This window comes from Engystomops pustulosus, chromosome 7 (genome assembly GCF_040894005.1).
Source record: "Engystomops pustulosus chromosome 7, aEngPut4.maternal, whole genome shotgun sequence".
NCBI lineage: Eukaryota > Metazoa > Chordata > Amphibia > Anura > Leptodactylidae > Engystomops > Engystomops pustulosus.
The window spans coordinates 148,621,055-148,642,034 of NC_092417.1; the positions used below are offsets into that span (position 1 = coordinate 148,621,055).

The following is a 20,980-nucleotide window of genomic DNA, read 5'->3' on the forward strand; positions in this document are numbered from 1 at the left end:
CAGAAAATTGATCAATTGATAAAAAAATATGTGTTTTTTCCCCATACGGCTATGTTCACTTTTCGTTTTATTCATCCAGCAAAATTCCAGGAAAGCTCCCTTCATATAAGCTGAGCATTTCCATAGACTTATACTGGCAGGTAGAGTCATTTTTTTTTGCCTCCTCCTACAGTATACATTGCCTACTGTGGCAAACAAAGGGTGGAAATATGTAGCAAGCTTCGTCTTTCCATCCTGCTCCCACCTGTTTTAGGGACAAATATTTTTAGCCGAGGGGAAAGTATATCATCCATCCTTGGCCTCCGCTGAGCCTAAGCTCTGGGAGGTCCCTAGTCCCTGAGGTCCCTGATAAAACTGTCCTTATATGGACATATGCTGCCTCCTATTTTGCTGCAGGTGGTGCTGTCTGAGACAAGAAGCTCAACTTGCCTCGTGGATGGTGCACTCCTAAATTTATCCTTACAACAGAGAGCTAAAAACACAATATGAACATACCCTAAGAATAGCTTGGATCACCTTACATATAGAATCCCTTTAGTCCTTACATGTACATTTTTAGATCACTAGTAATTACCAATTCCAGTGGTCCAAACAAAAAATGGATCAGCTCAGCTGAACTGGGATTCTGAATATGTTTCCGTAACTTGGCCTGAAAAGAAATATAACAGATTTGTATTAAAGTAAGTAACAATGATTAGCAAAATTATAGAGAAAAGGCCACAGCATCCAATATGATGAAAAAAGGTTAACCTTTATTCACACAGCCATACTAAATACATTGGTTGCTGTCTTTTTTTCTTTTTTTTTTTTAGCAAAATTATAATATATACTGAATAGGATTAAAGAAAAATTATTTATCTCATTTACAACAGTAAGGGCATGACTTAGCGGAGGAACACTTTATGCCTCCTTTTCATACCATTACTGTTGGTTAATTTTTTTTCCAGTACAGGTCACATAATCTAGCCAGGGAGTACTGAATTAAAATAGTTTCTCTGACTACAGGCATAGGACCACATATGTTGCACAGTGCGACTGTGCACAGGAACGCCCCTTTATGTGCAAAATTTTGTGTTGCATCGGGTATAGTGCAGTCACGACACAAATGAGTCGTGTGCGACACAAATGTGTCTCGGACACTTCTTAAATACCTGTGCAAACAGTTTGCATGAGAAAGAATGTGCAAAGTCCAACAGAAAACAGGCGCAAGGCCCTCAGTAAATGTGAGCCATAATCTTAAATTCTGGAACCCCATGCAAATTCTCCAACACATACAATATTTGTATTACTTGTACCTTCAAGCTGAGGGATCCCTCCACCTCCCTGTGTCTGACTATCTAGATGTGACTGTAGTTTGGACTAACCATCTGTCTTTGGTAGGATAGACAACCTAATATCTACATGGGTCTCCTGACTTTGGTCGGAGAAGGATAAAAGAATGAAATCCAACTATGTGATCCTTTGCTTTGGGGGAGATTAAACGCTTCAGGCAGTGGCTTTTTCTCTTCTACCTGCTGAGAATACATGTACGTTCAAGCCAAGCATAAGTAAGGGGGTGTCAGCTGATGGTTATCTAATGTGTACAGTGTTACTAAGATAGTGTGTCTCAGTGATAGGAAAAGGAATGACAATAAATCCATTAGATGCTTGAGGTTCCTTACCAGTAGGTTGATGGCCAGCTTGATCTTCTGATAGCAGTCTATGAACTCTAGCTCAGTAGGTGGTTTGGATCTTAATGTCAGGACTCCCTCTGTGGGGAGAAAAAGCTAGTTTACTACAATTTTACTACAATTCAGATATTAGTATATTTTGTCTGATAGATGCAGATTCCATGTCATGGGCAGGGTGGTCTTGGTCTCTTCTACAGCCATAGTGAATGTAGAGGGGTCATATACACAGGACTCTCTGTTCACTACTATTGAAATTCCAAGAACATTTGGTTGTTCTCAGAGCTACGCTTACCACCTTACCATTCACTTTGGCTATGGTACCCATCAGAATGGAGGTTAATGGGAATCTGGTCTTCACATACATGCAGGTCATAGTGGGATCCATATTTATGTATAATTTAAAACATATCCCATGAATATTCCTAAATCGCTGTTAAAGGAAATCTACCATTTGATTTCATGCAGTATGAAACAAATATACCTTGAGAATACTGTAGATAAACTGAAGCAGAAACTGATGCCCTGAGCTGAGTGGTTTTGCTGAAATAACAATTATAAATTTCTGGATTGCTGCAGCCTGCCGTTGATAAGAAAAACATTACACAGAGTTTTCTGAACTGTTCAGACAGGACTAATCAATCAGCCGGATCACTCATACAAAGCAGCTGAGGCATTGTGCAACGATCGATTACTTCTGCCTATCAGGCACAACACAGTGATTGCATTAAATGGATAACTAATGTAAGATTTTTTTCATCATAACCACTCAGCTCAGGAATTAAACAAGATATGTTTCTGCATCAGTGTAGCTACAGCATTCTCAAGGTATGTTTGCTTCATAATGCATGAAATCATATGGTAGATTTTCTTTAATCAACAACCCGTGTTCAGACATATGTTGTGATGTATGTTATAGGTTGTTACCTGCCGGTCCTTTCTTTTTGTTCTTTTTGCCTTTCTTTCTCTGGTTCAGTTGACTGTACGCTTCTGCTGCTTTTTGTAGCTTTGCCACGAAAAATTCAATGTCATCCAGTGTGCAATTTAAGCATTGCTAGAATGGAAAGAGACATAAAACACCATTACTATCATTCATATAACTTCAGACAAAATCATTGCATGCATTAGAGCCTTGTAAGCGCCAGTTAAAACTGGAAACAGAACCCGGCTATGACAATCATGGGGAGAAGTATCAGAGCGACTAGTGACTACTACTGCAGATTTTATGGAGAAGAAGCATCAGCAAGTCTGAAAGCTTAGCTCATAGAGGAGCTACAATATCATATCATAGGATCCCATGTTTATTAGGGCTGATTTATATGCAGGGTGCGATCAGTCAAATTCATTCACCCCAAACTCACAACACCATGCCTTATGGTCCTTGCTTTGTACACCATCCATAGTCGCATTGTAACAGGGGCCAACCCCAAAATGTCTTGATATGCTGAAACCTTAAAGAGGTTTTCCTGGAATCAGGGCTGGCGCCAGTACTGAGCATGCCTCTGCAAGTCTAGGGGCCCATAGCTTCAGGAGGGGCCCACATATTTAATCCATAGGAGGTGAGAGGGGTTATATATATATATAAATATATGGGGCTGTTTGAGATGATAAACTAGGGAATATTTTAGGGAACAGATGGCTGTTTCAGCTTTAGAAATTTTAATGCCACCATGTGAGTTCACTTCAAAGGAGCCACTGAGACTCTGTCGCCCAGGGGCCTACTGAAACCTGGAGCTGACCTTGCCTGGAATTTTGGAAAATGCACAGGGGCTGAGGCAGAGGTGAGTGGTGCTTTCTAAGCAATAAGTGAACTCATCAGACCATGGGACATCAATTCCTGTACATCAAAAATTATGTGCCTTGTTCCAAGTAGGGCAGTTATTCAACTATTCATAACCCATTACAATTATCCAATCATCTGTAATTATTGTTCCTCCATACAGGGGACCTTCATTGGTAAGATCAATAGATCTGGATGTGAATATTAACGGAAATAAAAAATTTGTCCAAACATGAGCAGTATTTGACTCAATAAAACACTGAAATTTATTTTTACCGTTTCTTTTTCGATCTTCTTTGCCAGTGCCTCGCGCGATTCTTCGTGCTCTTGGGACATGTTACTTCTTCGATCAAACTCTAAGAAAATTTTGGAAAGTTAGTTTTCATATTGAATTTAGAATGAAAGAAGCAACAAAGAGATGGAAACAATAGGGCAATGGGGGACCGCTATGATTGGCGCATCGATTTACAATTTGTGTAAAACCCGGCATACGGTACTAGCCAGGCTTGTTGTGTATATCAAAAATACATTTTGTGCAACTGATTTATAGAACTGATTACAGGCGGTCCCCTACTTAAGAACACTCAACTTACATACGACCCATAGTTACAAACGGACCTCTGGATATTAGTAATTTATTGTACTTTAGTCCTAGGCTACAATAATCAGCTGGAACAGTTATCAAATGTGTCTGTAATGTGTCTGTAATGAAGCTTTAGTGTTAATATTGATTCTTATGACAACCCAACATTTTTAAAATCCAATTGTCACAGAGACCAAAAAAGTTATGGCTGGGATTACAATGATAAAATATACAGTTCCGACTTACATACAAGCTCAACTTAAGAACAAACCTACAGACCCTATCTTGTATGTAACCCGGGGACTGCCTGTATATGATAAGAGGTTCCATCACAGGATTTAGAATCATTCCTACAGTACATCTGGCACTTACCTATTTCACTGGCTGATGATGGGGACATGACACGGTTCTTGTTATCTCTGGTTGGCTTTGGAGCAGTGGCAGGAGGAAGAATTGATTCTCTTTGTTTGATCCTTTCCTGGTTAACCCTATGGAAAAAGGTGACAAAAATTGAGACAATACATATACCTGAGCACGAGACCAAGGCATATTTGGCAAATAGGTTAATATCCTTGTGCATTTATGTCAATGCTATGGATCAACCCCTATGTATATACAGTTAACTTTTGAAGATATAATTCTCAAAATCAATGCAAATCTTTAAAATACAGGTTGAGCAGCCCACGCTTATTAAAGGGAACCTGACACCACATTTTTTACAAATACAGCCAGTGGCAGGTTCCTATAGAGCCCTAGTAACTCCATTCTTTAAGATAAAAATTGTTTCCCTCAGATCCACATAAAATCAGAGTTATAAACTTGCCTGGTATCTATGCATCTTCAGAGGGAGTCAAGGGGGGATCACCTGATATCATGTAATAAGGGTGACATCATCCTTTACCCTCTTAACATTAGCAAACTGTACCCCATGCACATATCTGACCGCATAAAAAATCACAGCATGCCTGCATGGACTTCTCCTCCTCTCCGTGCAGGCTGCTGTGATTTCATGTGATATGATATGCTGTGATTTCATGAGATATATGCTTGGTGTACAGTTTTCTAATGTAAGAAGGCTAAAGCACCTGCAATCATGTCATCCTGGTCACATGACATTACTGCTGCACACAGAGAAAGCATGGGGAGAAGCTGCTGGAGGCCCAAGGAGGCCACACCCACATCAGCTCACTAATAGACATGCTTGGAAACGAGGTAAAATGATAAAGTTGATTATATAGGAACCTGAGGGGAACAATGTTCAGCTAAAAGAATGGTGTTAGTTAGTTATTAGGGCTCTATGGGAACCTACCTCTAGATATATTTGTGAATAATGTGGTCCCTTTAAATAAATTTTAACACACTTATTTATAAAATAACTATTTTTCATCTGGTTATGAATACTTTTAAATTAATTTTTAATTTTTAATAAAATACAGTACTTTGCAGGCCTGAAAAGGTGAAATATGAAAATGCAGGCTTACATGCAGTGATAAACAGAACTTTGCTAGAAAGTGAGGCGAGACAATAATAATTCTTGAGCTCTGAAGCAGTACTCACTTGAGGGTCTGTAGTCTCATTTTTTTTCCATGTTTAATATCCGCCAGTGCACTTTCTATATCTGCATGAACCAATTCAGCCTGTGAAAGAAGATGGACCATAAAAATGAAAGTTGTGAATAGCACAAAACTTCTGCTAGTCGACAGAAGATAGCATTATACATCTATCAGTGTAGAACCAAAATATCTACAAAATAGTCTGGCGATGGTAGAACCTCCTCTAGGTGTAGAGGATGCCCCATGTCTATGGTGATGGTAGAATCTCCTCTCCTCTAGGCGTAAAGGATGTCCCCTGTCTATAGTGATGGTAGAACCACCTCTCCTCTAGGTGTAGAGGATGCCCCCTGTCTATAGTGATGGTAGAACCGCCTCTCCTCTAGGTGTATAGGATGTCCCCTGTCTTTGGTGATGGTAGAACCTCCTCTCCTCTAGGTGTAGAGGATGCCCCATGTCTATGGCGATGGTAGAATCTCTTCTCCTCTAGGCGTAAAGGATGTCCCCTGTCTATGGCGATGGTAGAACCGCCTCTCCTCTAGGTGTATAGGATGTCCCCTGTCTTTGGTGATGGTAGAACCTTCTCTCCTCTAGGTGTAGAGGATGCCCCCTGTCTATGGTGATGGTAGAACCACGTCTCCTCTAGGTGTAGAGGATGTCCCCTGTCTATGGTGATGGTAGAATCGCCTCTCCTCTAGGTGTAGAGGATGCCCCCTGTCTATGGCGATGGTAGAACCTCCTCTCCTCTAGGTGTAGAGGATGCCCCCTGTCTATGGTGATGGTAGAACCACGTCTCCTCTAGGTGTAGAGGATGTCCCCTGTCTATGGTGATGGTAGAATCGCCTCTCCTCTAGGTGTAGAGGATGCCCCCTGTCTATGGCGATGGTAGAACCTCCTCTCCTCTAGGTGTAGAGGATGCCCCCTGTCTATGGTGATGGTAGACCCTCCTCTCCTCTAGGTGTAGAGGATGCCCCCTGTCTATGGTGATGGCAGAACCGTCTCTACTCTAGGCCTAAAAGAAGCCTTCTGTCGATGGCAATGATAGAACCACCTCTACTCTTGGTAAACAGGATGTCCCCTGTCTATGGTTATGGTAGAACCCTTTCTCTTATAGGTGTAGAGGATGCCTCCTGTCTATGGTGATGGTAGAACTGCCTTTCCTGTAGGTGTAGAGGAGGCCCCCTGTCTATGGTGATGGTAGAACAGCCTCTCCTCAAGGTGTAGAGGATGCCCCCTGTCCATGGTGATGGTAGAAACGCCTCTCCTGTAGGTCTAGAGGAGGCCCCCTGTCTATGGTGATGGTAGAACAGCCTCTCCTCAAGGTGTAGAGGATGCCCCCTGTCTATGGTGATGGTAGAACCACCTCTCCTGTATGTATAGAGGATGCCCCTTGTCAATGGCGATGGTAGAACCGCCTCTCCTGTAGGTGTAAAGGATGCCCCCTGTCTATGGTGATGGTAGAATCTCCTCTCCTGTAGGTCTAGAGGATGCCCCCTTGTTCTGGCCACAGGCCTAGGTATAAAAATCATTAAAAAGATCACCAAGGCAAAACTTTTTACTCTAGAGCCAACTTGAAGAAGGCAATTACCATTTAGAGAGAAGAGATCTTAATTTTGGCACTATACATATTGATCATCAACATGTCCCCTATATAGATATCTTGAATAAATGGCATATTGATAAATATAAATATAATTAAATATTGATCAATGCTCATTTTTGCAGTGGTTTCTGTAATGTTTTAAAAAGTTTCTACAATTCACATATTGTGGACTTACCCTCAATGGAATGAGGGTGTAGCTGTTATAATCAAATACTGTACAATGTGAAAAGTCACGCTGTACTTCCTTTTTTGTGGATATTTTTAGACTTGTATGCATTCATTTGCATAGTCAGTGCCCGTGGGAAAGAACAAAGGGCTACCTATGTTATCTACATGTACAGTATAGTAAATAGCTACTGTAAAGGAAACAAAATTAAAGTAACAGAGCAATAGACATGACCCTACTACACAACATTACTAGAGCACTTCTGTCTGAGTGCCAAAAGATATGACAAAACAGATGTCATAAGAGACCAAATTCTGCTAATGACTTTTAATGGGGTACATTTGCTCTTGACCTTTGCCGGTGGCTGCGCAGTCTTGGCTCCGAAATTAGCTCTGAAAGTCTTTATATCCAAAATCTTTGAAACACCATATGAATAAAACATATGTGCAACAAGAGACAACCACTGCTACTACTGACATTAAATGGTTAATGATCGCCTAAGGGTGGGGCACGTCTTGAAATGTGCCCTCATAAATCTGACTGCACAAGGGTTGAAGGTTGGATGAAGGATGCTTACATTGCTATAAGGAGACCAAAGTGTTGTACAGGGTTTTGTAAACCCTGGCTTATGGGACCAGGACCAGCTTTGATTTGGGATTTTGAGCTAGGATATGGACCTCACTGTTTTAGTGATGTGTTGTATCTAGAGTTGAGCGAGGATACTCGTCCGAGCTTGATGCTCGGTCGAGCATTAGCGTACTCGAAACGGCTCGTTGCTCGGACGAGTATTTTGCCAGCTTGAGAACGAGCTTTCAATTAAGGATCATTTATTGTCAATACACCATCACAGTACTACACACATTTGCGATTGATGGCAGTCAATGCAAATATACTTCTGATAAGTTAGCAGATGTATGGAAACATCTGCAATGTGTTCTTCAGTGAAGAACACACTGCAGATGTCTCCATACATCTGCTAACTTATCAGAAGACATGAGTGCAGAAAGGTGTTCTTCACAATAGTATGTGAAGAACAATATGTGTGTGGAATCTTCACACATATTGTCCTTCACATACTATTGTGAAGAACACCTTTCTGCACTCATGTCTTCTGATAAGTTACCACATGTATGGAAACATCTGCAATGTGTTTTTCAGTTCTTGGGGATTAGATACACAGAGCCCAACAGAAAGAAGTTGCAGGATGATAGGGCTGGCAATTGTAGAGTCTAGTAGGACATTGGTAATGTCTAACAGGACATTGTTGCTTCTTGTTGGGTAGAACAAACATTAATAAAGAGTTTCAATCATCTTATCAATGAACATCCTATTGGGAAATATGAGGGTTTCTGATTACACTCCCATAGCCTTTCTGTTTCATTAGCATAATTAGAAAAAAGATGATTTTAAAAGTAAGGAGGATAACAAATATAAGAAGATTACCACAGTCACGGTGCCTGGATTTATGAGAAAGTGTCATGTTTGATTTTGATGGTAGATTTCCTTTAACATGTACAGGTAGAAGTGGCCAGTGACAGTATCATTGGTAATAAGGGACCATATACTTTGCACGTTCTCATTGCACAGAGCATATTCACTTTTTTAAGTGCTCGACAAGGGCTCAAGGTACTTCAAAGCTCTAAATTCTAACTGAGTTGGGAGGTAGTCAGTGAAGTCATCTCATCCTATTCTAAAGTCCCTACAAATCAATGCAAAAGTCACAGCTTTTTGGTTAAGTCATCTCATTTCAGCACTTGAAGAAGATGTAACCTGTACAGTTTACAACACAGATATTTTCGTAACATGTCGTAACCTACATCTGTAGTTCCATAGTCTAGTTGACTTTCCAGGACCACACCTGTAATTGGTTGGAACCTTATATTTTCCAAAGTTGTTGGGTAGCAAAAATATTTCCCATTACATAAATGACCAGTGGTTTCCAATTGCTTCACCCAACATGAAATGCAATCACTATCCAATTTTCCTATTTTTTTTTTCATTAAAAAAAACTGTGAATTCCAACTAGCAGAAAGCTTTTTCTTGCTTCAATGCCACCAATTCAGTTCCCGAATTTAAGCTGCCTTTAGCTTTCAGTCAATGGTCATTTACCAATGATGTTACCTGAACTACGGACCTTTACGTTTGCTTTTTGAATCACCATATATAATAAAATACCAGGCCTTGTACCGCTAAGGGATGCTATAAAGATAAAAACTTTCCTAACAGACATTGCATAAATTGTATGAATAAGTAGCGCTGTGTGTTTACTATACATAAGGAATAACAATATTTTAGCTAGTGAATAGATTTACTTCACAACATTTCATTTGTCAACCCCAAATAAAGTAAACTCTGGCTACTCTCTCACTTTTCCCATATGTCAGGCACTGATACCTACAGTTGTGCATCTCCACCTCAGGAGACATATCAATCATATTCTGAGGCGAACACTCAGGGTGGGTTTTCCGCAAAAGATTCAGGAATCATGAAGTGGTTTCCAGGAGTCTGGAAAACTCTTAGTGGGTCGTGGCATGGGTAGGAAAGAACATACTTACCCTACTCTGACTACTAGTTCTGTGTCAATCAAATTACTCTTGTTTTTTTGGCATTGTAAATAACCAGAAGTTGTGGGGGTCGCTGGACCCACTTCTTGCAATGAGTGGCCTTCTCGGACCACTGGATAGCGCTTCATCTGACCAGACCTGCCAGAGCTATGCAGCAGCCAGAGTATGCTTTCTTATGTTTTCAACACTCTTCGCAGTCCCCTTGTTTCCCCTTGTATCATAAATTTCGGCAAAATATTGGGGCAGATTTACTTACCCGGTCCTGTCGCGATCCCCGAGGAGCGTTCTCCGATGATGATGAAGTCCGGCGCGATTCTTCAAGATCGTGCCCCCGATATCCTGCATGTGTCACTTCCCTGATGAGGTCCGCCGGAGTTCACCTTCTTCTTCCCGGTGCATGTGAATGCATTGTCTTGCGACACAATTTGAATGTTAAATCCCGTGCTTAGTTCGAATCAGTCGGGTTGTCCGTCGCCCCCCCCCCCCCCCGACATGTGTTGATTGCGTGCGCCAAAAACCCCACTTAAATGCAGCACAAATCGGAAATAGACAGGAAACCCGACGAAAATGCGCCATGCGGACCCTTAGTAAATGTGCCCCATTGTCTCCATTTATAGCCAGATGCACTGCCATGCTATGACTAAGGGTGTGTTGAGTGATACAGCTCAAGTATTGTTCTATTACTTCATAATCTTCATTATTATGGAACATACATTTTCCAGATGTTATTATTCATATTTTCCCACCTACCTCCATTTCACAGTTGAAGAAATGTATATCAGGTTTGCTTTGGTCGGGCTCCTGACATACTACAAGAAGCAAGTGAGGATATCGATGAGGACCTGAAAGGCTACGGCAGTGTTGGACAATGGCGAGCGGGAAATTTTCCAGTTCTTCCTGTTATGAAAAAGACCACAACGTGTCAGCCATTAAAACTGGATTGGCTATAGAGTCCTAGCAAACAAGGCCATTCTCTTGTTACAGGCACGGGCCAGAGATAGAAGGTTGGGTTCACATTGTACTTAAATTAACCAAATTACTCTGACCTTACACCGAACTTGCTTGGGAACACCTCATTTTAGGTCGAGGTTAAACCGACTTTGCCAAGATTATTATTAAGAATTTGGAATCATCTTTGAAAATGAACACTGTCAGCAATTATGGGAAATGTTATGTAGTAAGACTTATACCTGAGTTTCACAGTCTAGAAGGCTGATTGATGTGTTCATTACTTGAAAAACCATCTCCTGAGCCCAAATCTTATCCTTCGATTCCAACTGGAATAATTGTTTGATAGCATCTTCCACTGTGCCGAGGGAATCATTCTTGTCCATTAAAAATGTTGCCAGATGCTAAGAAAAAGAAGAGATTACAGTCACATTTAAATGCCATGTTAATTTCATGGAAGTCAAAAGACACTTCATGGCACATTACAATGATATTTTATTGACTTCTATGGGGAGATAAATATGAAGACAGGATAGTGTAGTTTGCTTTGATATCATATTTTATTACACTATATATTATCATTTTAATCCGTACAAAGTTTTGGCCTTTGACCAAAAACACAAAGAACAGCTGGACTACAAGTCACTTTCAATAAATATGTTGGACTGGAGCCCATCAGGTCAACCACAGGGAATTATTCTGTGGGCTATCCAGTATCAGTAAACAATGTGCCCATGTCTACCTTAGTTCTTTGTCCTTGTCCATAGCTCTTACAGTTAACTATCAACAAGTCCAAATGGCAAATACCAAAGATTAGTCTCTAACACTTTAGTACTACCCAGAGAACATTAATACAAATAAATAATAATAATAATTCCTTTACTTATATAGCACACACAGATTACGCAGCTCTGCACAAAGTATGTCAAATTGTTCCCTGTCCCCATGGGGCTCACAATCTAAACAACCTACCTGTTTGTTTTGGAATGTGGGAGGAAACCGGAGGACACCCACGCAAACACAGAGAGAACATACAAACTCTTTGCAGATGTTGACCTGGGTGGGATTTGAACCCAGCGCTGCAAGGCAGAAGTGCTACTCACTCAGCCACTGTGCCGCCCACCTTCTTATTTTAAAAATATTGAAGTAATTATTTATTTCCCCGGTGGTGGTGCTGTATGGAAATTGAATATTTGCTTCCAATGTCCCAATATTCACTACTAATAACTGGAGACTCAGAATTGTGATACTTTTGCCAAGAAGTCCATTGTAACATTTGTAACCTCTGCAATACCATGGCATTTATTGTCAACTGATGCCTAGAAATAAAATGTATGCTTCCATATGGAGCCAAGCCAATGCTTTAGAAAATGGTAATAAAACAACCCAATCCAGAGAGTTTAGTCCTCTTTTTAATACAAGATCCAATTTTAATAGACTTTCAAAGCAAGGGATTTTGGTAATAGCCAATGCCTTTAGCTGCGGAACCAGCCATCTGTTATTGGACCTGTAACCAGCCCAAGCTTATAATCCTAATATTATCAAACAAATGTAACATACCCCAGGCAGGAGAAGGGATGTGAGCTCCGCACCCCTCACCTGTTCTAAGCTCTATCCTTTTTTCGCTGATGGTACGGTCCGTTGACTAATACGGTCATTCAGATGGATGGCCGTATTGCCCATTCAAGTCAATGTGGCCGTGTGCTACCCCTACCAAAACAGTATGGTACGGGAACGGCCGCATTAAAAAGTTTGTCTGAAAGGGCCTAAAGCTGATTATAAGTTTATGAACCTGGTAAGATCAAAAACATACCCATATAACGTTGTGATTTTTTAGAAACTGTCTCTCTGTGTATTTATGATTCAAGATAATACGATAAAAAGGTTGTCATGTGTAATGACATTTTCCCTCGCTCATTCCCCTCCCTAAACTCTGGGATGAATGACAGCTAGGCGCTGTCATCTCTTCCAGATCTATTCTGTGTTCAACTGGAGACTGACTGATGGGCAGGTTTAACCAAAGGGGTAGGGCTTGGCTATGTTTTTGTCCTTCTGCTCCAGACAGTTGTCTTACAGCCATCTGTAAAGATAAAGAGATGACTGATCTACTGGAATGCATAGAGAGGATTTATATATTTCTCTGTTTCAAGGAGACCTACCATTTGATTTGATGCATTATGAAGCAAACATACATTGAGAATGCTGTTGCTACACTGATGCAAGATCATATCTTGGTTAATCCCTGAGCTGAGTGGTTTTGCTGATAAAACAATTATAAAATTATGATAATGAAGCTGTCTTGCTTCTGTGGCTGGTTCAGCACTTCTCCTAGCACATTTGTTATTACCTGAACCAAAGGATGGTGTAATCCCTGGGTTGTGCCTGAAGGCAGGATAATCAATTGCTGCGCCATCCCCCAGCTGCTGTGTATGAGTGATCCAGCTCAGGTTGATTATCATGTCTTGACTAACTCATGACTAAGCTCCATGTGTAATGACAAGCTCCGTGTGTAATGTGTTTATGTAGGCAGCCAGCCTGACCCAGCTTTCCCAAGGTCCTGAATTGTATATTTGTTTTTTCAGCAAAACCACTCAACTCAGGGATTAACCAAGATATCATCCTGCATCAGTGTAGCTACAGCATTCTCAAAGTATGTTTGCTTCATAATACATCAAATCAAATGGTAGGTTTCCTCCAAATTTTAATATGACATAAATCATATTAAAAATTACCAAAAAGAACCAGAGCGGCAACAAACACTAATTTGTTAAAATAATACTCTTTATTGAAAGTAAATACATAAATTCGACGTATATATCCCTCAAGTGGGAAAGTATAAATGCAATGTATGGGGGAAACAAGTAGCCCAAGATAGAAAAAAGGGCAGCACAGGAGACCAGTGGCTACCCCTATTAGCCCAGGGTCCTAATAGTATTGTTGACAATAATAGGAGGCCTGACGAAGCATTTGTGCGAAACGCGCGTCGGGGTGCATCCTTTGGCTTTCCCCTGATCTGCCCAGTGTCAGTTCACCATGTTTTCGGGTAAGTGTGCAATAGCAATATGATTTTTTCAATACTGGATGGTACCTCCGGTTTTGTGTATGGTTTACCTTTACTGCATCATTGCCACTTTATCCCCTACTTATTTGGGTCTAACATTTGACTGCATTGCTATTAGGACCCTGGGCTAATAGGGGTAGCCACTGGTCTCCTGTGCTGCCTTTTTTTCTATCTTGGGCTACTTGTGTCCCCCATACATTGCATTTATACTTTCCCACTTGAGGGATATATATGTCGAATTTATGTATTTACTTTCAATAAAGAGTATTATTTTAACAAATTAGTGTTTGTTGCCGCTCTGGTTCTTTTTGGTAATTTTGAGTATATAGTTGGAGAGACATATATGATTTGTGAAGGTGTGTAGGGGTAGGTTTGTTTTTTTTATAAATCATATTAAATTTATTTTATCATTTGTTTTATCATGTATAATGTATTTACTGTCCCTTTATGGGGTATTATAAGTCTGGCTTTGTCCAGCAGTTTATTTTTTTTTACTTGGCTTTTCTGCTGGTCAGATTTATTTTAGTGTTTTTTCCTAATTGATACATGTAGCATTTGATACATGTAGCAACACTGCAGAAAACTAGACAATGTTGTCTGTTTCTTACATATCTCATGTGGTCTCAAATCACAAAAAAACCCTACTAGACCTGTTTGGAAACATGACTCATGTGTATGTATCGTTATGTATATTCAGGTATCCATTTTCATAACAGATCTGATGAAGTATGAGCCAGTCCTCGATGGCAAAATCTGCCTGCGACATACACATTTCCACTGACATTTTTTTTTTTTAAATCCACTGTCTTTCTGGTTCTAAAGTACATAATATATCTGTGGAAAGCAACTGGAGATTGTAAGCCTGGATAAAAATGCAGATATACAGTATATTAGATATCATTATGAATATGTTGTATTGTTGAGATGTTTTATCATCAGTCCTATTCAGAGAGGACTGAAGATTTAGAAGTTGTCTCCCTCCCCTTACAATTCTATCCAAAAAGAGACTCATCTGCTTTAATTTGGGGCTGCAGCAAAAAACAAATGTCCCGCCCCCTATCTGATCGCAGTTTAAGTGGTGGAATCGTAACTATAACTTCTGTATGCAAACAAATGGAAGGCACCAAAGCATCAGCCTCGTATTTCTGTATTTTCAAATTAGATCCACAGACCTATCCTAACCCGCCTTGTTCCCTTACTCTTCACATACCCTACTTTTCAACTTTACGTGCAGATGACATTCACATTGACTACTGCATCTTGTGATGGCAACAAAACAATGGTGAATTATTAACCTGTTTACGTATATATGTATCATTAAAGACATGACCTTTAAATAGCTAAACCAAGTTTGCAAGCCCTGTTGGGTGGCACACAGGTCCACATATGTTATTGTGTCTGCTAGAGTTTTTTTCTAAGTTTGCATGAAAAATGTGTCTACGTGTCTACTTGTCACTTAAGAAAACTGTGCACTTAAAGAGGCGTGTATGCTTATTCATAGTTTATGTCTAGAATCCGACACAATTGTGTATGTTGATATTCATTGGCTCACATTTAAGTATTGCAAACTCTACTATGTGCTTGTCTCGCTAATGTGCAGAGTGCAACAGATTACTGAATACTGCCACACGGTCTTCACTGGCGTCCCCTGCACTGCTTGGGAAGTGTGAACCAACGTTTTTCGGTGCAGCCTTAACATACAGCATGCAACACAATTCTGTCGAACTGCAGTAATAAAAGTGACGCACGGTCCGACTCTGCACAGGAACGCACCTTTGGGTGCAGAATATTGTGGCGAGTCGGGCACAGTGCAGCCGTGACACAATACTGGCACAAACACTTTATTAATACACGTGCAAGCATTTTGCATGTTCTTTCAGTGAAAAGACAGACAGAAAACTGGGGCAAATATTTTAATAAATGTGGGACATTGTATAGATAGTATCATACATTTCATATATCTGGGCCACAGTGTCCATACAGGTCTGTATGACTTATACCGCTGTATACTTTGGTATAAAGGTCCCCCTGTAATAACCAAACATTTTCGTGTAGTTCACTATATTACTAGGAGTCTAGGGCACATGAGCTATAAAGTGATATATACTGTCTCCATCTTCATCTGCACATGTGTATGAGCCCAATGACACTCAATTTTACCTTCTCTAGACAACTTTGACAAGTATTCTCTATAAAGTTCCCCCCTGATAAATATCATACTGGTGGTTTCATGACCACCAAATTAGTAACAGGATACCTTTGAACGAGTCTTTTCCAGCATGAAATTACATATTTGGCATATAATCATGACAATAAAGACAATCAAGATAAAATATGTCATTTTTTTGTGGATAAACAGAAGGATAACTTAGAACGATTAGGTCCAATGGCGGGTTCTCATATGGGTGGACTCTATGGGCCATAGAAAACGTGGCTCATATAACGTGTTCCGTTATAAAAGTCAATGGCGCTCCCGGCTCATCACATGCTGGCAGCAGTGCCATTGACAGCGCATGCACAATCCTGTGTGTCATGCCAACTTTCATAGCAGAGAAAGAGGGACACAAGGTTTACGCCCCGCAGACTCTTTTTCTGCCCAACCATGATTTTTGCTCTGCCCCTAACTCCACCCTCACAGAGTATAATTCCCCCTTAGTGTCCTTCATCTACCCCTCTTTTATTGTGCCCCTAGCTCCCCCTTCGTATTAGAGCCCACTCTTATTGTGCACTATCACACAGCTCCCCCTCTTATTGTGCCCTACCAGCAGCTCCCCCTCTTATTGTACCCCCAACAGTTCCCCGACTTATTGTGCCTTCCCAGCAGCTTCCCTTTTAATTGTTCCCCCTTCTTTTGCCCCCCATATCCACCTCTTATTTTGCCTCCCCCATATCCACTTCTTATTTTGCCCCCCGCCCAGCAGCTCCTCCTCTTATTTCGCATCCTACCAACATCTCTTCCTCTTATTTTGCTCATGTGCTCACTGAGAGATCTGAGGAGGGGGGTATGTGCTGAATGCTTACTGATGAGAATGGGGGGATGTGCTGTCTGAGCTATATAGTTATAGTAATCCTTATCCAACTTGTCCCATATAATACTATAGGGTTGATGAGGGTAGATATAAGCGGTATATAAGAACTGTATATAATGAAACTGGAGGTGCCATGCATAGGAGGATTTATAGAATGAAACTAAGAGAACTGTATATGAGTGACTGTATACAGAAAAACTGTGGGGAGCTGTATATGGCGGGCTGAAAAATTAGAGGGAAGCTATATATAAATAAGAAAATTATAGAGGGCTGTAAAAAAAATAAAAATGGGCGATGTATAAATTCATTGGAGGTGCTACATACATTTGTGAAGCCCTGAAGAAAAAAAATATTAAATATGTATATCTATAAAAGAGACTTTAAATAAGAGGAAGGGATTTGTCATTTCTGGGACCCCAAGCAATGATTATGTCTTGGGACGCCCTACTGCACAGGTCTGCCATTTTGTCATATAGATTTTGTAAGCACTGAATACCCTACATGAACACAAAATAGTCATAACAATACCACCTAGGTTTTGGGAACGCATAATTTATTTTGTGCTTACATAATAAATTATGTAAACAGAAAACAGATTTTGTGTTTACAGAATGATTTATTCCGACACAGGTTTAACCTTTGTGGACACAATCTGCCTGCTGTGACACAAAATGTTATTCTGTACCTGAGAATTTCATTATTTTGCGTAATTGGGGGAGATTTATCAGAAGCGTCTGAAAGCCGAAATGCTCTAGTTGCCCATGGAAACCAATCAGAGCTCAGGTTTAATGTCATAAACAGCTATGGGAAAATGAAAGCTGAGCTCTGATTGGTTGCTATGGACAACCAGAACAATTCTGCTCTCAGACACTTCTGATTAATCTTATGTAATATTCTGTATTGTGTATTAGTGTTTGTATTGGAGTGCTGTGAAGCGACAAATTAGGAGACCCCCACCCCACCACAACACCCACATCAGCCCATTCACAGACCAGAAACACACTCCTCCCATCCTCCCCCCTGCACACACACACACAACCAGGGGATTCACTACAGGGGTAGCAGCTATAGCAGGCGCCCACAGTGTCAGTGGTCCCTGGGATCTGGGGTAGTGGATACTGTGTATATGTGTTTGTGTGGTGTGTATATATGCTATATGTCTGTATATGTATTGGATACTGTGTATATGTGTTTGTGTGGTGTGTATATATGCTATATGTCTGTATATGTATTGTATGTATGTGTGTATTTGCTGTATATGTGATGTATTTGCTGTATATGTGTGTATATGTGATGTATATGTGTGTATATTCTGTATGTGTATGTGTGTATATGTGATGTATTTGCTGTATATGTGTGTATATATTTGATGTTTATGTGTATATTCTGTATTTATATGTGGTGTGTGTATACTGCATGTATGTTTATGCTGTCTGTGTGCATATGCTGTGTATATACTCTATGCATATGTATATAAGTATATAACTGTGTATAAATGTGTGTGATTGTAACTCATATTTGTGAGTATACAAACATGCATTTTTTTTAAAGGGGAAAGGAAGGCCTACTAGAAGTCTACTATGGGTCCTTGCCTCTCCTAGTTACGCCCCTGCACACAACTACAGGGTCTCATAAACTGAAGTTGCCACACCACTACCAGGCCAAATATAGTTTGGTCATCATCTTGTCATAGTTACAGAGATGTGACCACATTTATTTTGATAAAGGTGATCCACGCAGTGATACCCCGGGATAACAGATGTTATGTGTAACAGATGTCCTGGCCAAATTCGCCATTTAACCCTTGCCATAATGTCATAAAGCCACGACAAATTATCTAAATGTTATATATTAAATTATTGTGACTTAAGTAGTACGGTTACTTAGCTACATGACTCCGGGATACACAGGACAGTTGTGCAAACATGGAAATGTGCATTATTACCCTCGGCCTATATGCACAATGAAATAAGAGGTCGAGGAGAAGGGACATTGGTGGTTTATTGGTTAACGGTAATGAACTGGTGGTGTAGGATTTATTGCAGGAGAGGTAGGTGACCCAGGTTGTTAGGAAATGCTCCTCTATTGACTCTTGATAAGCAGAGCTCTGTAGGAAGGGTCCTCTGCCAACATATCTGTGAACTTTCCTTCCTACTCGCTCCCCTAACAAAGGTCATGTCTACTCAGCACCTTTGGACAGTCCATTGCTAGGTGAAGGAGTGGCTTTGCATTGCACAAATCAACCTTTGAGCTGAATGTGCTTTTTTCTGACACTAGTATATGGATAACACACCCCGCTGTGCTGAGCTGCTTATATGTCACCTGCATGCTACCCGCTGTCACATCCAGCTACCTGCATGTCACATTATACACTCTATTAATTAGAACCCTCCTCTCCAGAGGTGAATTTGGATTATATGAAAACCTTCGATATATTAACCGATACATTTGACCACATTTATGGGCAACTGATTATATAATCTCGCACTTGTGTTCTACAGTATGATTTATCTATGTGTAACAAGCAGGAACAAATAGAAGAACAAATGATCTATCTGATATTATCACTTTTTTCTAAAAGTGCACATTCATGTCACTGTACTGGGATTTGGAGTGAGATAGTAATCTATCTATCTATCTATCTATCTATCTAACTATCCCATATCTATCTATCAATCAATCTATCTATCCCATATCTATCTATAAATCCAGTAAGTTGGCAGCACTCCAAAGTAAGTGGGCAGAGGGTGAGTCTTTTATTCTATCAGTGCAACGTTTGGTGTGGGCACACACTTTTGTCAAGCACTGGATTTATACATTGGGACCCCAGCCAAGGGGTTTACGGCTTTTTGCACCCACCCAGGTTTGTGCTGCTCTGAACTAACTATCTATCTATCTCCAACCATCTATCTATTTATCTTTTTCTATGACTGCATATATAAATAAAGATGGTTGATTCTATATGAAATTTATATCTAAACAAGTCATGCAAAATCATAAAACTGGGAAAAGATTGGAGCATATACATAAGAATATGAATAATGATCAATAATATTAACAATTATCCTTATGCTGCAGTTGTAGAATAAACTGAATCATGCATTGTATCCATTATATAACACAGAATATACTGATACAATATGAAAGGTAAAAGTATAAATTTACACAGCAACCATGTACACAGCAACCAACTATGTATCAAACTATGTCCTACCTCTTTACCCTGAACCCTAGCACATATACTGTTACAATATTAAATATACAAGTATAAACAAAGATAATTTTGTGGACCAACTAAAGAACCTATGCATAGGTTCTGCCTGCTCCTGCCTCCTTACCCTGAATCCTGGCACATATACTGATACAGTATCAAATATATTTATATCAAGTATATATTAAGTATAACTATAGACAACAAATGTGTGCACCAACTAAAGCACCTATACATACATATTGATAATTCCAGCTACGTAACAGCCTGGTCCTACCTCCTTACCCTGAACCCTGACACATATATTGATAAAGTATCAAATATATTTATATCAAGCATAAATATAGACAACAACTAAAGCACACAACTAAAGCACCTATACATGCGTATTGATAATTTCAGCTACCTAACAGCCTAGTCCTACCTCCTTATCCTCCTTACTTCAACCCTCATGCATATACTGATACAATATTAAATATATAAGTATAAATATAGACAACAACTTTGTACACAATCTAAAGCACCTATGCATGGTAACTCCTGCTATGTAACAAAGTGATCCTACCTCCTTACCTCTCCAACCCTGGCACAGAATCAGCATAAGCTTACAGCAAACTATTACTCATGTTGAGTCCTCACTCCAAAATGTCCATCATAATCCTTATCCTTATTTGCCAGCACACACTTACCTCGACATTGTACTGAGATGTTTCGTGCATGATGACATTTGAGTTGGAATATTTTTTCCTCTGTTCTGTAAAGTTAAAAAAACATACAATCTTCAGTATTATAAAGGTATATATAGTACGTCATAAAGA

At 40.0% G+C, this 20,980-nt stretch overlaps 1 protein-coding gene across 2 annotated transcripts in view; it reads right to left on the bottom strand.

The window, feature by feature from the left end:
* EPS8L2 (EPS8 signaling adaptor L2) overlaps window positions 1-20,980 on the bottom strand; it is an 83,757-nt gene that overhangs the window by 12,409 nt on the left and 50,368 nt on the right. For both annotated transcript variants that reach the window (XM_072118193.1, XM_072118194.1), the window contains 9 exons: window positions 20,852-20,916; window positions 11,104-11,265; window positions 10,664-10,810; window positions 5,588-5,667; window positions 4,403-4,518; window positions 3,724-3,803; window positions 2,595-2,721; window positions 1,662-1,750; window positions 575-649 (listed from right to left, as the gene is read on the bottom strand). In XM_072118193.1, the coding sequence (XP_071974294.1) occupies window positions 575-649; window positions 1,662-1,750; window positions 2,595-2,721; window positions 3,724-3,803; window positions 4,403-4,518; window positions 5,588-5,667; window positions 10,664-10,810; window positions 11,104-11,265; window positions 20,852-20,916 (941 nt within the window). The remainder of the gene's footprint in view (window positions 1-574; window positions 650-1,661; window positions 1,751-2,594; window positions 2,722-3,723; window positions 3,804-4,402; window positions 4,519-5,587; window positions 5,668-10,663; window positions 10,811-11,103; window positions 11,266-20,851; window positions 20,917-20,980) is intronic.